Below are 15,361 nucleotides of genomic sequence, written 5' to 3'. Positions count from 1 at the left end.
TATCACTTTTGAAAAAAATCAAAAATTATTAGACGTCGGCTATCTTCAGTATCATTTAATTAACTAATATGTTGTTAGTAATAAATTTTTTAATTCTTATTACTACCGTATTTTTAGATGTTAATTAAAAACTTTTTTTTTATTTTTATAAATGAGAAGAAATAAATTTTTTTTTTTAAAGAAAATCTGCCGTAGACATAAAATTACATTAGACATTTTTTTCTTTTTATAAATATTTCGTGCTTCTGTAGGGCAGTAGTATTTAATTTTTTTAATTAAATAAAAAGCGGAGTAAAAAAATACTCGAATTTATTATCTACAAAAAAAGGAAAAATAAAAATAAAAGGGAGAAATAAAATAAAAAAGTACATTTTTTATAAAATGTATACTGTAAAAATAAAAATCGATAAATGTATCGGATTACTTGTAGATGCAGATCGATAGTAAATTGCAAAAAAAAAAATAGTTGGGATGAAACTTAAATGTTAATAATTAAATTACTTGCTAGAATAAATAGCAAAGTATATAAAAATATTAAAATGTCTATAGACATCAAAATAATTTATCAAGCAAATGTGTAATAACATGAAATTAATTAGTAGATTAATCCATTGGAACGCGATGTATTTACAATTTGTAGAGTACGGGAGAAGTGGGATCAGAGGAATTCCATTTCTCGCTCGATTCCGACGAATTTTAGTTGCTCAGTTGGTCCGTATCTAAGACAAATAAATAGGATTGGATGAGTAAAATTCATTTTCAGAGTATGTTGGGTTTTAAATAATGATGATGAGAATTTACCTGTAGTCGAAGAATAATTCTTCTCCGGGTTGTATCGCTCTCTTGGCAAAGATTCCGATCCTGTGGTCGCCATTTACCATCATGACTTTTGCATAGCAGTTGGGATTTATCGAGTGGTTTGCGAACCTGATTTTGTTTCCTTTGCGCGTCGCGTCGACCACAAAGTCTGTGAACAGCAACAACAATAACAGTTTAAAAATTGAGGCAACGTTTAATAATAATTAGAGACAAAATTGTTTCCATAATTTTGAAATTAATGCTTCAAATTTTTAATACTACGGCGAAAATATTGATGTTGGAAAAAAATTTTTGAAATAAAAGTTGTTGGAAATTTAATTTTATAAAAAAAATGTCTCTTATGATTTTTTTATACGACCAATATTTTCACCGTAATTTCAAAATTGAGATTTATAATGAATAATTCAAATTTTTGATAATTATGAAAATGTTAATTTTGAAATTACGGTGAAAATATTGGTCGTATAAAAAAATCATAAGAAACATTTTTTCTAGAAAATTGAATTACCTACAACTTTTGTTTGAAAAATTTTTTTCCAAGACCAATATTTTTGCCGTAATATCAAAAATTAGATACCGTCAATTATTGTTATTTTTAAATCAAAGCAAAAATCCCGACCCTAATTAATAATTAAAAAAATAATTACCATTGTTGAGATTGAACAGGAAACTGCACATGTACTTGTCGTAGACTTTGCCTCGTCTATCAGCCTCATCTTGACTGATGATCTCTCCACAGTACTCGGATATGAATTCATTCTTAACCGCAGATTCCTTGAGAAAAATTCCCCAGCCAGCGACGTCCGACGGTGCCATCAGAAGATGCTTGTGCAGCCCGCGCTGTACGCTCACATTTTTACAGGATATCTGAGTGACCTGGAACTGATCCGCGCCGCAAGTTTGACACAGATCGGGATCGCACTCACGTACAGCAAGATAACAAGGGCACTGTTTTGTATTACACTGAGCCTTGCAGCGACAACCGGGGAACCTGTTCTGGCATTCCGTTGAACACTGACAGAACTTTTCACAGAAGTTCTGCGCCTGTATACACGGACACGAGTTGTCACATGGCCTGCCAGGATGATCGCAAGGCGCGAAGTTGTGGACGTGATTGGCTCCCGAGTCTTTCTTCAGCTGAATCTTTCTGCAGTGCATTGACCAGAGACGATGTTTCTTCTTCTTCTTGCGCGGTGGCGTGTAATCTTTGAGACTCTCCACCGCGGGAATGTCATGCGCCTCCTTCTGCGCGAACTCATAAACTTCTTTGCAGGTTTTCGTCAGCATCGCCTGCGCCAGAGCGCAAGGATTCCCAGGGAACGCTTTGTATAGAGCACGGAAGATACTTTGTTCTGAGCCAGTCCAAATAAATTGACTGTCCGTCTTTACGCGTTTGTCAAGACCCAGTAACATGAAGGGCGACTGGTGTTCCGGTTGCGCTTGTTCTTCTTCAGTTTTTTCAGCCTTTGAATCATGATTTACATTCTGCTTGAAATCTATAAATAAATAGACAAATTAATTAATTAGTTTATTTACTTATCACTTAATCTTTTTTAAATATTTACTTTATTAATATTTATTTAAAATAATAAATTTAAAGTTTGTATCGATACCTTGACAGTTTCCATTTTGACTGTACTTATTGCTGTCATTGCTGTCCTCACTGCTGGCTTCATTTCCCGAGTCAACACTCGCTTGCTTACGAACCTTACGCGGTCCCCGTTTGTCATCAGCATCATCGTCCTTATTGTCAGCTGCCTGCGCTGCTAATTTTTCCTTCACTCCTTCTAAATGCATGTAACACTCAGCCCCGCAGGGGTCCGAGAAAGGTTTCAAGTCCGGACCCTTTCTCTTCTGCAGATTCGGTCCCGGATGACAAACTTGCAGCCCTAGAGATAAAAAAAAAATTAAATAAAAATGTAATCCATCAGTCTTACTATCGTTGCATAATGAATAAATGAAAAGTGAGATGATCCCTGGATGTCTGCGCTAAACTAAAAACAAAAAGACCCATTTAATATTTCAGTGATTACCTTGCGATGTTCCCCTGGATGCTAAAGTTAGTAATGAACCAAGACAACCAATTAATCATTTATTTTAACCAACAGTAAATTATTTCTTGGATTATTAGGTATGTAAAATTAGTTGAAGGGTGATAGACACTTACGGTGGAGAAAACAGTCATATTTAAAACATCTACGGCAAAACAAAGTGTGGAACGAGTGCATGACTTGTTCTCTTGGTACACTTTTAGCATTGACACCATCAATATTCGGAGTACACTCGGGCGGTAGGACATTTGGATCTGAACGTTCTGTCAGCTCGATATATTTTTCTTTCAATTCCTCAGGACTTCCTTTGTCAGGAAACATACTGGAGATGGCCTGAAAAATTTTAATTAATAATTAGAGTTAATTAATTAATAATTAATAATTAGAATATTTTAAAAATAAATACATTAAAAATTTGCATTGAAGGAGATCGTCCTGGAGGCTTAAGTTCTTTGACATCGGCAGTTTTATCAGCACGTGGTTCACTATCTTTTTTATCTTTGTCATCTTTATCACGAACTTTACGGGTTGGTTCACGTTCTTTGTCTTCTTTCTCATAAGTTATCAGTGCTTTGACTAAGTCAATAAATATTGAGTCGTCCATGAAACCTGACTCTCTATCGCCATGAACCTGTTGAATAAAATCGACAATTAAAGAGAGATTTAAAAAAAGTTATGAATAAATTACCTTTCCGTCGTAGTTTTTGATAAGTTCTTCAATGAAGGTACCGTCTTGGTCAAGGATTTCATCACCCATGTAAGGAATATTATGAAGAACAGTTTCATCTTCTACCATAAAATTTTGCTGGATAGGCGCCCAGGTGTACATTGTGGGAATTGGAGTCACCGCGTTTATTATTTTCACCGGACATGTCTGGGTATCGTTTTCAGAGCTCGTAACCTCGGCTTTTTTCATGCATGACACGTGGGCTGGGACATCTTGCATCGCTACCCACGTTGCTTTTCCATCTGCCCACCGTTTTTGTTCTGCTACTAATAAATCTGTAAAAATTTTCATTTAATTATCAATTCGCGGGTCTCCAGGACTTTGAATTTTTTCAGAAAAGTTGTAAAAAAATTGGATCTATGGTTTTTTTTAATTTCCTACATGTGCATATTTTTAGTTTTCGTTTTTTTTTAATTGATTTGTTATAAAAAAAATCTGAAAATTGTCTGTTAGTTTCAGGAGCGAGTGTGAATGTAGCAGACATCAAATTTAAAATTAAAAATATTTATAAAAAATGCACATGAATTTTAAAATTTTTTTAAATTTAATTATATTAATTATTTACTCTTTTAATTAATAATTTTAAATTTGTCTGATGTCTCCTACATTCAGACTCATTACGGATCATTTTTTATTCTAACCTCAAATTTGAATACTAAATTTAATTGATAATAAAATGATCATAAAATTTATTTTAAAAAATTCTAAAATGAATAATAAATAATATTTACCTGTCATAACTTTTCGATTTTGATTCCAAGCTATTTTAACTTCATCAGCTCGCTTGTATCTTTTCATTTGTCGGAGTCTCATGTACTCCGATCTTACCCTTTTTTTCCATTCCGCAGTAACTTTAACTTTAGACATTTTTTTAATTTATATGTTAAATTTTTATTTATTGCTAAATAATTACGTTAAACATTTGTCAATTTTTAATAAGAATATTATTAACAAAATTATCAAGAATGATGCACCTCATTGTGTTGGCGCACAAACAGCCATTACTGTTTTCTTTATAATTTAATTTACAATAATAATTTGCTGAAGAGGCGACACTGGTCACGTTCTTTAAAAAAAAAAAAAATATTTTCCTACATGTGCAGATGTCGATGCGCGCGTTTATTTTTGGCGCGAATACTTCAAAAATTTGAACGGATGCCAAGAAACCAGAGTTTTAGGTCAGAAATTGAAATGAAACTTTTGACATCTCGATGATGTTAATAAAAAATTTAAGTTCATTTTAACTCGATAAAAGTAAAATTAAAGCTGCTATTTTACATCAAGTTGATGCATAATTTTTCATATGGGAGCAAAAAATTGTAATTAGTTTGTGTACTAAGCATCATCGAGATGTCAAATGTTTCATACCGTTGGGAAGCAAGCAGTTACATTTAAGTTGACAGTAAATTGTCAATATGAATTGAATTTGACTACAAGTGTTACTGTCATATAATGACAGGCCCCGAAATTTTCATCCTCACCCTAATAAAGGGCCCCTGAGAATCTGATAAAATATTTAAAATAAAATGACTAATTATTTTGAATTATCACTTTATTTTATCTAACTCTTATAACTCCCCATACATAAAATTTTTAAAATACATAAATAATTATATTAAAATTCACACATTCAATCCAACACATTTAATTTATAAATTACTAAGTAAATAAAATTATTAATCTTATATTTCAATACATATTTATTTTCCATTAGAACATATCGTTATTCTCAATATTTATATATTTTAAGTATACGTATATACATTAATATTAATTTTTCAGTCATTTATATAACCGCTGATAAAAATTAATTCATTAATCTCGCAATTACCATAATTATAATTTTTATTTTTACACCTTTTACATATTTTCCACATTATTTTTTTTAAATATATCATAAACTCATTTAATATTCGCCGCCAATTAAATTATATAAAAATTAACAGAACAATTAAACTTAAATATCAATTTAACAATATTTATATTCATATACAAAAAATTAGTCATCCCTCCCAATCACTGATCATAAAATCTAACACGCAAAAAAATTAATTTTTTTTACTATCCATTAATAATTTAATTACACTCAAAATTAGTACCGTTGCTTTACTCGTTCTATACATTCATATGATTGTAATATTTATTTTTTTTTTTTTTTTATACATTATGTGGCATGTGACAGTCAACACTCAATACATAGGACATCACATATTTTTATATTTATTTATTTATTCATCTCCATGATTACAATTATTGATATCCTAACTATATAAGATTACATTTATTTTCTTTTTTTAAGGGTATTTTTTCCCCAAGTTCTCTACAAACTTTTACGCTTTCTAATGAGCGTATTACGGCAGATATGAGATAGTTTCTTACACTTGTGACATAAGTCGATACGCACGTGTCATATGTTACGCACGAGTTTTTAGTTACGCAGTATATATATTAGTCACTTTTAGATGGATATTGAATTATTTTTTGTAATAAATGCTAAAAAAATACAACTTTCATGCTTACAGGGCAGTTTTATATAGTCTATTGTTTTTTAATAATTTTTAATTACTGTCAGAGCATTTTGATAACTTGTTAATTTTAAATCGAAAACTCCGGAGCCATTTTGATTTTTTTTAATCGCTATGGTTCCTTGTAGGCCATGTGACAGATTCTATTGTATTTTGATATTTTTCTACTTTAGATATCATTTACAACTTATATATATATAATAGACTGTTTCAAATTAGGGATTTTTTTTGATGAACATTAAAAAATCGAAAGGGTGTGTTAAAATATGGTGACAGTTAAAATTTGAGCTCTTAATAATGACATTTAGAGGTGGCTATTGATAATTTTCGATTTTTCATTTAGTAACATGGTAAAAAATACATAACTTCCGAAAAAATCAAGATACAAAAAATATTTTTTCAAAAATTTGTAGAAAATTTACTGATCTACAAAAAAGGTCTTTTATGATTTTTGCATAAGTTCAACCATTTACAAAATATCCGACGTCAAAGCATAATAAAATTCAAAGATCTTGTTTTTGCTCGTTCTGAATTTTATAGAATGTCAACCATGAGAATTCGGAAATTTGAAATACAATTTTTTGTAGGAAATTGAATACTCTACAAAAAAAGTCTCTTATCATTTTTTGATAAATCCATCTGTTCAAAAGTTCTTGAAGCTTGAAATTAATAATATATTGATATATATATATATATAGGAGTCAGTGGAGGGGGATGGGGTCAAGGAACTATCAAATTTTGGTAAAACGAATTTTTTTCAAAATTATTGGCAATTTTAATTTTTACGACTATCGTATTTTTCTTAATTGTTTCGAAAATCAAAATTTTTTTTTAAATTTTTTTCATCTAATTTCAGGGTATTCTATTCTGTCAACCAAAAAAAAATTTTTTTTTATGGTAAGTCGAAATTTGGTTTAGTTTTTAATATTTTGCCCTGTGCAAGTGCTATAAAATATTTTTCAAGCATATATTACAAAAAACATAAACAATATTTAAAAATAATAAAAAAAGTTATGATTGGAAATAAAATATTCAAATTTAATTTTTTTGACCGAAGAAAATATAAAAAAAAAAAAAGTATGAATCAAAATCTTATTCATATGCCAATATATTTATGACATGGGTCCCAAATAATTATTTTATGTTGTCTTACTCTAGTGTATTTCTTCGATTTATTGTAATTTATATCTCTACTTAGATGTATTTAGTTCTGTTCAATATACTTTATTATAGCTTTTATATTTTAATGGTTTACATAATTTGGACGTTATGCTAGTGACTAAGTAGTTTTATTCTAAACCTCCACAGTAGAATTGTTCATTTTATTAAATTAAACAAAATACCTGACTGCCACATCAATATATATTTTTCTATACCTCGCAATCTGTTATCAAGAGTTAGGTTAAAAAAAAATATTTATATTTTAAGTACTTTATTTTGAACTATTTATTTTTGAAATATTTTTCGAGATTGTCGAATAACAAGAGCAATATTTTTTTCGATATGTTATCAAAAGTTATTATTTTTATCTAGTAATTATAGAATCAAATAAAAACGTATCTATTTAACCGCCATTTTAAATAGTTAAGCAAAATGGCCGATGAAAAATAAGTTTCATACATTTTTGAAAACTTTAATTTCTGCATAACATTAAAATTCAAATTTAATCATAATTTTGAACTATTTTTCATAACAAGATAAAAACTTTTAATTAATTGAATATAAATAAAAAATATTTGGTTAATTAATTAAATCGAAAATGATAATTATCTTGAATAGTAATATTTATGATATCGATAATAATAAAGTATGTAAACAAGATAGATAATGCTTTCGAAAGTTTTAAACACAGCAATCTATCTTTATGCAGCAACAACTTGTGAGCAGTTTAGTTTATCAGGTTTCGGACCCAAGCGTTTATCTTCTATATACATAAATCTACATACGATTCTATGCAATATTCATAAATGTTAATCTTATAGAAGCTTTTGGTTATTAGTTATGTCATATATATTGCGTTACTAATTCCAAAAGGATTCACAGGGAAGAGAGGGGGCGAAATGGGCCCCTTAAGAAATAAGGGCATTTGTCATGTAAATGTATGTCCATTTTGCCCCCAGGGGCCTATTTCCTCATCACAAATTTTTCCCGCCCTTTTGGTTTTAAAATTTTTTTGAAGTTTTCAAAATTATTAATCGTAGAAAAAAAAATATGTCCTTTTGGAATTAATATTGCGATATATATACATAATGTACGAATTATAATAATATATATAACATCCACACTAGATGCAGTGTTGTAGAGTCGATTGTCAAATCAGATATAGATGGTAGTGTTTATTTATTTATTTTTTCATCCATTATCAGTTATCATTATTAATTATAATTAGTCTATTAATAAATATAATATTTGGCTTATATATTATACTTTGAAAAAGATAATTATGTTTATAGTTGAAAATTATTTTCGTTTGTAGAAAACATTCATTATTTAGTAAAGCAATTACTATCTATTTTAATATTAATTTTTAAAATTGTTACATTTTTTTAACTCCTTTATAATTATCGCATTAAAGCGTAAATGTGCAAACGAACTTTAAGTATATTTTTAGTAAACTCGTGAAAAGCTTTTCGATCAAGAATATTTTTAATTTTAAATTTAACTTCAAAGTTGATACAATTTAGCGATTGATTAAATTTTTAAGTTTAGTAAGTTAACGAGAGGCCACGAGTATTCGATGCTGAAGGTAAAAAAATTTTTTTTTTAGTTTAATGAAGAAATGTGATAGAAAAAGGTGAAATTTATGATAGCAACTTATTTTCTTTGCATCGGATTGTCCCTGTGAGAAGGTTTTCGTGTTTCTCTACACCTTTTGTAGGCCGTTAGTATCATTGTAGGTTTATATTTATAGAATTGCACTCTTTATTTATTAGATTTTCATTCAAGTTAAATAAATCATCCATTTTTATTCCGGAATTTCGAGTATAACTTTTTTAAATTCTCAAAATAAACAATTGTCTGAATATTTTTTCCTCAACTATTTTTGACGTGTTCAAAAAATCGGTTTTGGGATTTTTCAATTAATTACCCAGATAAAAAACTTCAGTAAATTCTTCTTATTTATGTTTTGGACGTTTGATTAACGTCTGAACGGAGTCTTTAAGAAGCTCTCAAGATTTCAAATGCGCTATTAAGAGCGAACTCAATAATTCATTTTGAAAAGAGTTATTTTTTTTGACTTCACAAATAAGACTTCTATAAAATTCCATTTTTTTGATTATGTAAAAAAAAAAGTTTCATTTTCCCAGAACTCTTAATTGGGAATTGAAAATTACGTCTTTGAAAAATCATGATAAAACTTCTTAAAGGCGCGTTTCAAAAGATATTATAAGAAAGTCATTTTAATTTGAATATTATCTGGATAAATTTTTTAAAAAAAATTTTCTGACATTGTTTATTTATTTATATTTTCAAAAGTTGGTCATTGTCTCACTTTTGAGTTCAGAATAGCCTAAATTTTTGAACCTTTTTAAAACGAAATTTTTCGTACGGTAATATAATATATATACATTTCACATAGTACAGTAATTTATACTGCACAAAATTTATAGTATAGTTACCGTGTGCATGCCGGTATATTCCATGATGTATATATATATTTTCCATATAATGAGTAATTTGATATAATCTAGTGCTACTGTACACAAATATCGATATTACTTATCCTTAATTTAATAAATTTAGACTTAAAATATCATTTTATAATTATCACCATTAAAATAATATTTTAAATGTATATATGTATATATTATTCGTCTTTATCTTTCCTTGTTCTCACCAGATGAGATAAGCGCAAAATTATTTAAATATATAAACCTTAATATGTATCAATAATTATAATTTTTTATACTTCATATATTTAATTGTTGGAATTTCTACGCAGAAAAATATTTTTTAATAATATATTGAAGATTTATAAATAAAAATCTTATATTTATGGAATTTGATTTATATTCAATTTTTTGTATAATATAGTTTTAGAAATTGATTCTTATTATTTTATATATTATATATATATATTAGTCACCAGAGATATACTTTCTCTAGTGTCACAATCCTATTTAGAAAATTTAATAACTCGGCCAGCGAGTTAATTAGGACGTGAGATATATATATATATATATATACATATATTTTTTAAACAATAATTGATCATATTATTTACGAACAATAAAATTTTGATTGGCTTTCAAAATTTGTAGTCAATAGGCCGTCTCTTCTTTCATTAATTAATTAATTAATAATTATACTAACACTTAAATTAATTCACAATAATATAAAATGTGAATATTTTACTTTCATTGTAAGCAATAAAATTAATTAACAAATTAACAATTAATTATAATAAGTCTTTGGTTTAACAAAATAAAAATACTTATCGATGACTAATTCAAAGGCATGTTCAAAATTTAATGTTCGTAAATTGAGGAAATTGCCGACACAATAATTAAAAATTAAATTATTAAATCGGCAACGTGGCGTTCTTTACTTTTGCTTAAACGAAACTCGATCGAACCCTCAACTGGATCAACCAGACAACAAATTTCGATATCGATCGACTTTCGTAATTTATCTTCACATTAATTTTCATACATTTTCTTACTTTATTTGGGGAAAAATGGGCTCTCAGCGACTCGTTACTCAAACAAATTAATATAAAAAAAAAAGAAATTAATTCCTCGTCTTACCCGTTTTATAGACCGCAACCAGGTACAATTTTATTGCTAAATCTCTGTGATATTGCTTACTAATTTTATATTTTTTCAACTTTAAACCAAATACTTTGTACTCATCACTTTATTCTACTGACCGCTAAAATTTTTATTTAAAACTTTAGAAAAATATACGCCGACTACCGATTTAACGAGGAAATAATTTTATTATTTTATTTTAAATCAAATTCAATATTGTGTTTAATAAAATTTTGTTAACGTTTCATTGACGGAGCTCTGGTAAATTTATTCTTTTACATCGTTATCCATTTTCTTGCACACCTCACACCATCATACTATTTTCAGATCGATAAAGCGGTTAATAAACCACTCGGTTACAAAGAGAACGTATAATTAACAATTGATGCCTGGTTTTTAAAATTTTCTTTAATGTTCGCGTTACTATTATTTTTAATACTCATATCCTGTTTACGGATATGGCAAAAATATTTAATTAAACGGATTAATTTTTTTAGCATCAGCTTCAGAAGACTTTGAGATGTGATTTTATTAAAAACTATTATTTAAATTTTTGTTAATTTATTATTAATTAATTTATTTAAAATTATTGGTTGGAATTTTTTTTCATTTGTCGATAAAGCAGAAATTTATTAATGGTGTGCAAATTTTAGTTTAAAAAATTAAAAGAAACCCGACCGGAAGTGAACATTAAATTTGTATTAAAACGATTAATTAAATTAAATTAATTAATTGAATTGTTAATATAAAATTTTAAGAGTTTTTTTACGGAAATTAAATTTTAAGTCTGAGGTGTGCATTTAAATTTTTTTAATAATTTATAAATAATTGTAATTATTTAAAAAATGAATTGGGTATTGATTGTCATTAGTCGATTAGAAGTCAATGAAACGAATTAAAAAATAAAAAATTGAGTCACATTCTATCAAGATATAATCTTAACGACGGACTCGGTCTCTTCCTTGACTAGTAGACTAAGTCGGAGATCGAGTTCGCCGGCTTCGAGAGCCCATTTTTCCCTTAACCATCATGGAGAGTTGTCGTTCTGAGTCCCGAGAGTGTGGATGGGGAAAATCGGGTACCAGCCGACGGTGAGTGTCGTCAATGGCAATAGCTCGAGGTCAACTTCTGCGCCACCGAGTCCTTGATTACTCTCGAAACCTTGTTTTTTTTCCCACAACATTACCAGGAGATTACGTCCCAGCGCGTCGCAGCTTCCGTACTTCAGGGTTTGTCGATACTGCGGATTTCGGGAGTGACGAATTACTCGGGTTTTTCGCTTGTGTATCCAACGTTCGCCGTCGCGGAGATACGTCTTAACATATGTGTCTGTAAATTTATTAATTCAAATGGCTAATGAATTTACTGTAGCGGAAAACTAATTACTTATTATTATTATTATTATTATTATTATTATTAGTATTGCGGATCAATAAAAATAAAATTAACAAGAAGTAAACGTAATAAAGTTTAACACAAAGTTTATCAAATAAAGTAGACCGCAAATTCGATTTAATAGAGAAAAAGTCGGATACATTTTATTCCCTCGAGAGATTACTATATTTCTATATATTTTTTATAATTCAAACTTTTAATATAATTTTTTAAATTTACTTATAAAGAAAATGAAATGGTAAAAAGGTTATTAAATATTCAGCAGAATTTAATTGAACTTTTCCCACTTTGGCAGTGGCGATGATAGCAGTGATAACAATAATAATAATAATAATAATAATAATAACAATAATAATAATAATAATAATAATAATAATAATAATAATAATAATAATAATAATATTAATAATGATAATGATAATAATTGAATCCCTAAATTTATGAAACTCTGAGCAAGTTTTCCAATTGTCAAAGCAAATTGGCTTTTATTTTATTACCCGGTTCTTCTTTCTCTCCTGGGCAAATATCTCGCGCGCAGATCACCTCGACCTCGAGTGTGCCTTTGCTGAGGAACAAGGCCAACTTAACTTCGCCGCTGTGTATACCTACGAAAACAAAAGTTTGTACATTTTTTAAATTTACGCTCCGAAATATTTATGCTGTAAAATAAACTTTTGTTTAACTTTATGCAATATATTAACATTATTGTTATTATTTCCTGTTTACCTCCAATAAGTTTAAATCCTCGAGGTGCAACTTGTCCTGGACCCAATTTTACATCCACACCATTTTCATCTCGGAGTTGACTGAAAATTTTTATAAATAAATTGCACAAATTCAAACTTCAAATTTGGGTCAAATCATGAATTTTAAATTTGAATCGTTCGATTGAATCCTTTCAAAATTTACAGCTAAAAAGTTGGGGAAATCGATCAGGAGAAAACTTTTTAGTTCCTTTAATTTTTTTGAAAATTAAGTTGGCTTAAAAATTTTTTTAAAAATTATCTTGAAATTGACAACCAATTAACAATTTTCGGATTTTTTTTTTCAACAAATCAATTGCGAAAAAAAAAAACTAAAAAAATGCACATATAGAAAATTAAAAAATCTATAGGTGCAATTTTTTCAAATATTTTTTTTTTGAAAATTTATCTTTTAAAAAAATAATCAAAAAAATTATTAGCCGTATTTTAAAAATGAAATTAAATTTTTCGCTCAATTTCCCCGAGTTTCTTTTAAATAAATTTGTACTTAATAAAAAAATATCAATCCGACAAATTTTTTTTATATTAAAGTAATACTACACTGATTTATAAAGGTAGATAAAAAAGTCGGGAATTGAGTTACGAGTTGGAAAAACGAATGTAGAAATAACCATATATTAAAAAAATTTTTTTAATAATAAAAGTTAGCGAGTAATATGATAAGATGATATTATACGGGTGTATGTAAGAACGTGAGTAATATAAATTCTTTACCTCCACTTATCGTCTTCATCAGACTCACTGTTTCTGTCATAAAATCGCTCGGAAAATGCCATCATTGTTTGTCCTATGCTGTCACGTTTTTCGCCACGTCCTCCCATGCTGTCTTTGCGCTCATCTCGCCCTGACATTTTATTTATTCAATTATCATACCACATATTTCTCTACCCACTTTCTCAATTGTATTTGTCATTCATAAATCTAGTCGCATGACCCCCACGATTTATTTTATCCTTGGGAAAAAATTCTGCTTTTTAATGGAGTCAAAACTTTCAAACCAAAATCACTAATTATTGGCAAAATTTTTTTTTTATAAAAATCGTGTGAGTCGCCTGGGAAATGTTCTCATGTCAGAAATATTATTTGTCTGCGTACTCATATTTTAGTTTTCCCTGCCTTTTTATTTTTATTATGTGTATTTTTTTTCGCTTTACGCTCTCTTGAAGTACACTCGAGAAATCATAAAAGTGAGTTCAAGAGAGTATTCAAAAACTTTTTTTCACCTAAAGCAGAAACTCATGTCGTAATCAACAAGTCGTATTCGCTTTTGCTAACTTTGTTTTATGTTTAAATAAAATATATATCCCTATATATAATATATAAATTCAAAAGTAACTCTAAAAAAAATGTCACGATTTTTTTTCTGTCAGCTACTGATATTTTTATTTTAACCTCTGGTAATTTAAATTTTAATAAAATTAATCGCGGGAAAAATTAGCTTTTGAAAATAAATTTAAAAAAATAAAACTTACAAAATATATTGAAAAAATCTTTGCCTTTATTCAGGCAATTTATGTACTTGTAAAAAAATATATCAAATATAAGAAGAAAAAATTTTTTTTCTAAAGATTAAACTTAAAACTTCAAATTTTAAAATTCAAAATTTATAAACTTCAATTTGTTGTAAGTTCATATTTCAAACTTAAAAATTAAAAAGTTCAAGTTTCTAAAGATCATTAGGTCATACTTTTTTTTATCTCTTTTTTTTATAACAAAAAAAAAGAAGTTTAAAAATTGAATTAATAAATTTGAAAGTTCGAGTGGTTTAAGACTTGAATAGAAGATGTCAATTTAAAAGTTTCTAACCCATCTCCCTCATAATTGTAGTCACCCTCGAATTGTCTTTTTCTTGCTCTGGATTTTGTCCCTTGATTGTCTTATTTTTTTCTTGCCGAGTTGGTTGACTCGCAAAGTCGCGAATCCAATTTATCTCACCCCATCTAGTGCAGCTATTTCAGCGACCTCGTTCGTTTAGTAACCCGGCATCTCCGCCTTTTCCTCTTACTACTTTACGACTAAGTACCGGCTCTCCCCTTTTTAAAAGAAATTTTTCATTTTTTTTTCCTTTATCCGTTTACCATTTTACGAGGTTCCCTCCCATCCGTTGAGAAGAGTCGACGGCTCTGGGCATTCAGTACTTACACAAGCTATATATATTCACCTAAATATGATATATATACACGAATACTCCCACACCCTACTTCAGAACACGAAAACCTAAGCAGTTTGATATTGTGTTCTAGATAAACTTCTTTCATACTCATGCCTAGGGACGAAATATGCTTATTTGCATTTTTAAAAACTAAACCGCGACTAAAAGTTTTTAGGT

At 28.4% G+C, this 15,361-nt stretch overlaps 2 protein-coding genes across 4 annotated transcripts in view; both read right to left on the bottom strand.

The window, feature by feature from the left end:
- Positions 1 to 292: 292 nt before the first annotated feature.
- Positions 293 to 4,593, bottom strand: LOC103577404 (histone-lysine N-methyltransferase E(z)). Its single transcript, XM_008558019.2, has 8 exons — positions 4,329 to 4,593; positions 3,559 to 3,872; positions 3,277 to 3,501; positions 2,987 to 3,203; positions 2,433 to 2,708; positions 1,467 to 2,315; positions 802 to 967; positions 293 to 719 (listed from the first exon to the last, which is right to left on the bottom strand). The coding sequence occupies exons 1-8, from the start codon at positions 4,462 to 4,464 to the stop codon at positions 659 to 661; spliced, it is 2,244 nt and encodes a 747-aa protein (XP_008556241.1). The 5' UTR covers positions 4,465 to 4,593; the 3' UTR covers positions 293 to 658.
- Positions 4,594 to 11,658: 7,065 nt separating this feature from the next.
- Positions 11,659 to 15,361, bottom strand: part of LOC103577405 (regulating synaptic membrane exocytosis protein 1) — an 88,840-nt gene continuing 85,137 nt past the window's right edge. For all 3 annotated transcript variants that reach the window (XM_053738427.1, XM_053738429.1, XM_053738428.1), the window contains exons 20-23: positions 13,747 to 13,876; positions 12,995 to 13,074; positions 12,766 to 12,873; positions 11,659 to 12,202 (exon numbers count right to left, since the gene is read on the bottom strand). In XM_053738427.1, coding sequence (XP_053594402.1) covers positions 11,901 to 12,202; positions 12,766 to 12,873; positions 12,995 to 13,074; positions 13,747 to 13,876 — 620 coding nt within the window. In that variant the 3' untranslated portion in view covers positions 11,659 to 11,900. The remainder of the gene's footprint in view (positions 12,203 to 12,765; positions 12,874 to 12,994; positions 13,075 to 13,746; positions 13,877 to 15,361) is intronic.

Source organism: Microplitis demolitor, chromosome 4 (genome assembly GCF_026212275.2).
Source record: "Microplitis demolitor isolate Queensland-Clemson2020A chromosome 4, iyMicDemo2.1a, whole genome shotgun sequence".
In the NCBI taxonomy this organism is placed as follows: domain Eukaryota; kingdom Metazoa; phylum Arthropoda; class Insecta; order Hymenoptera; family Braconidae; genus Microplitis; species Microplitis demolitor.
Note: the sequence above shows the minus strand (reverse complement) of the source record. Positions and strands in the feature narration are given on the sequence as shown.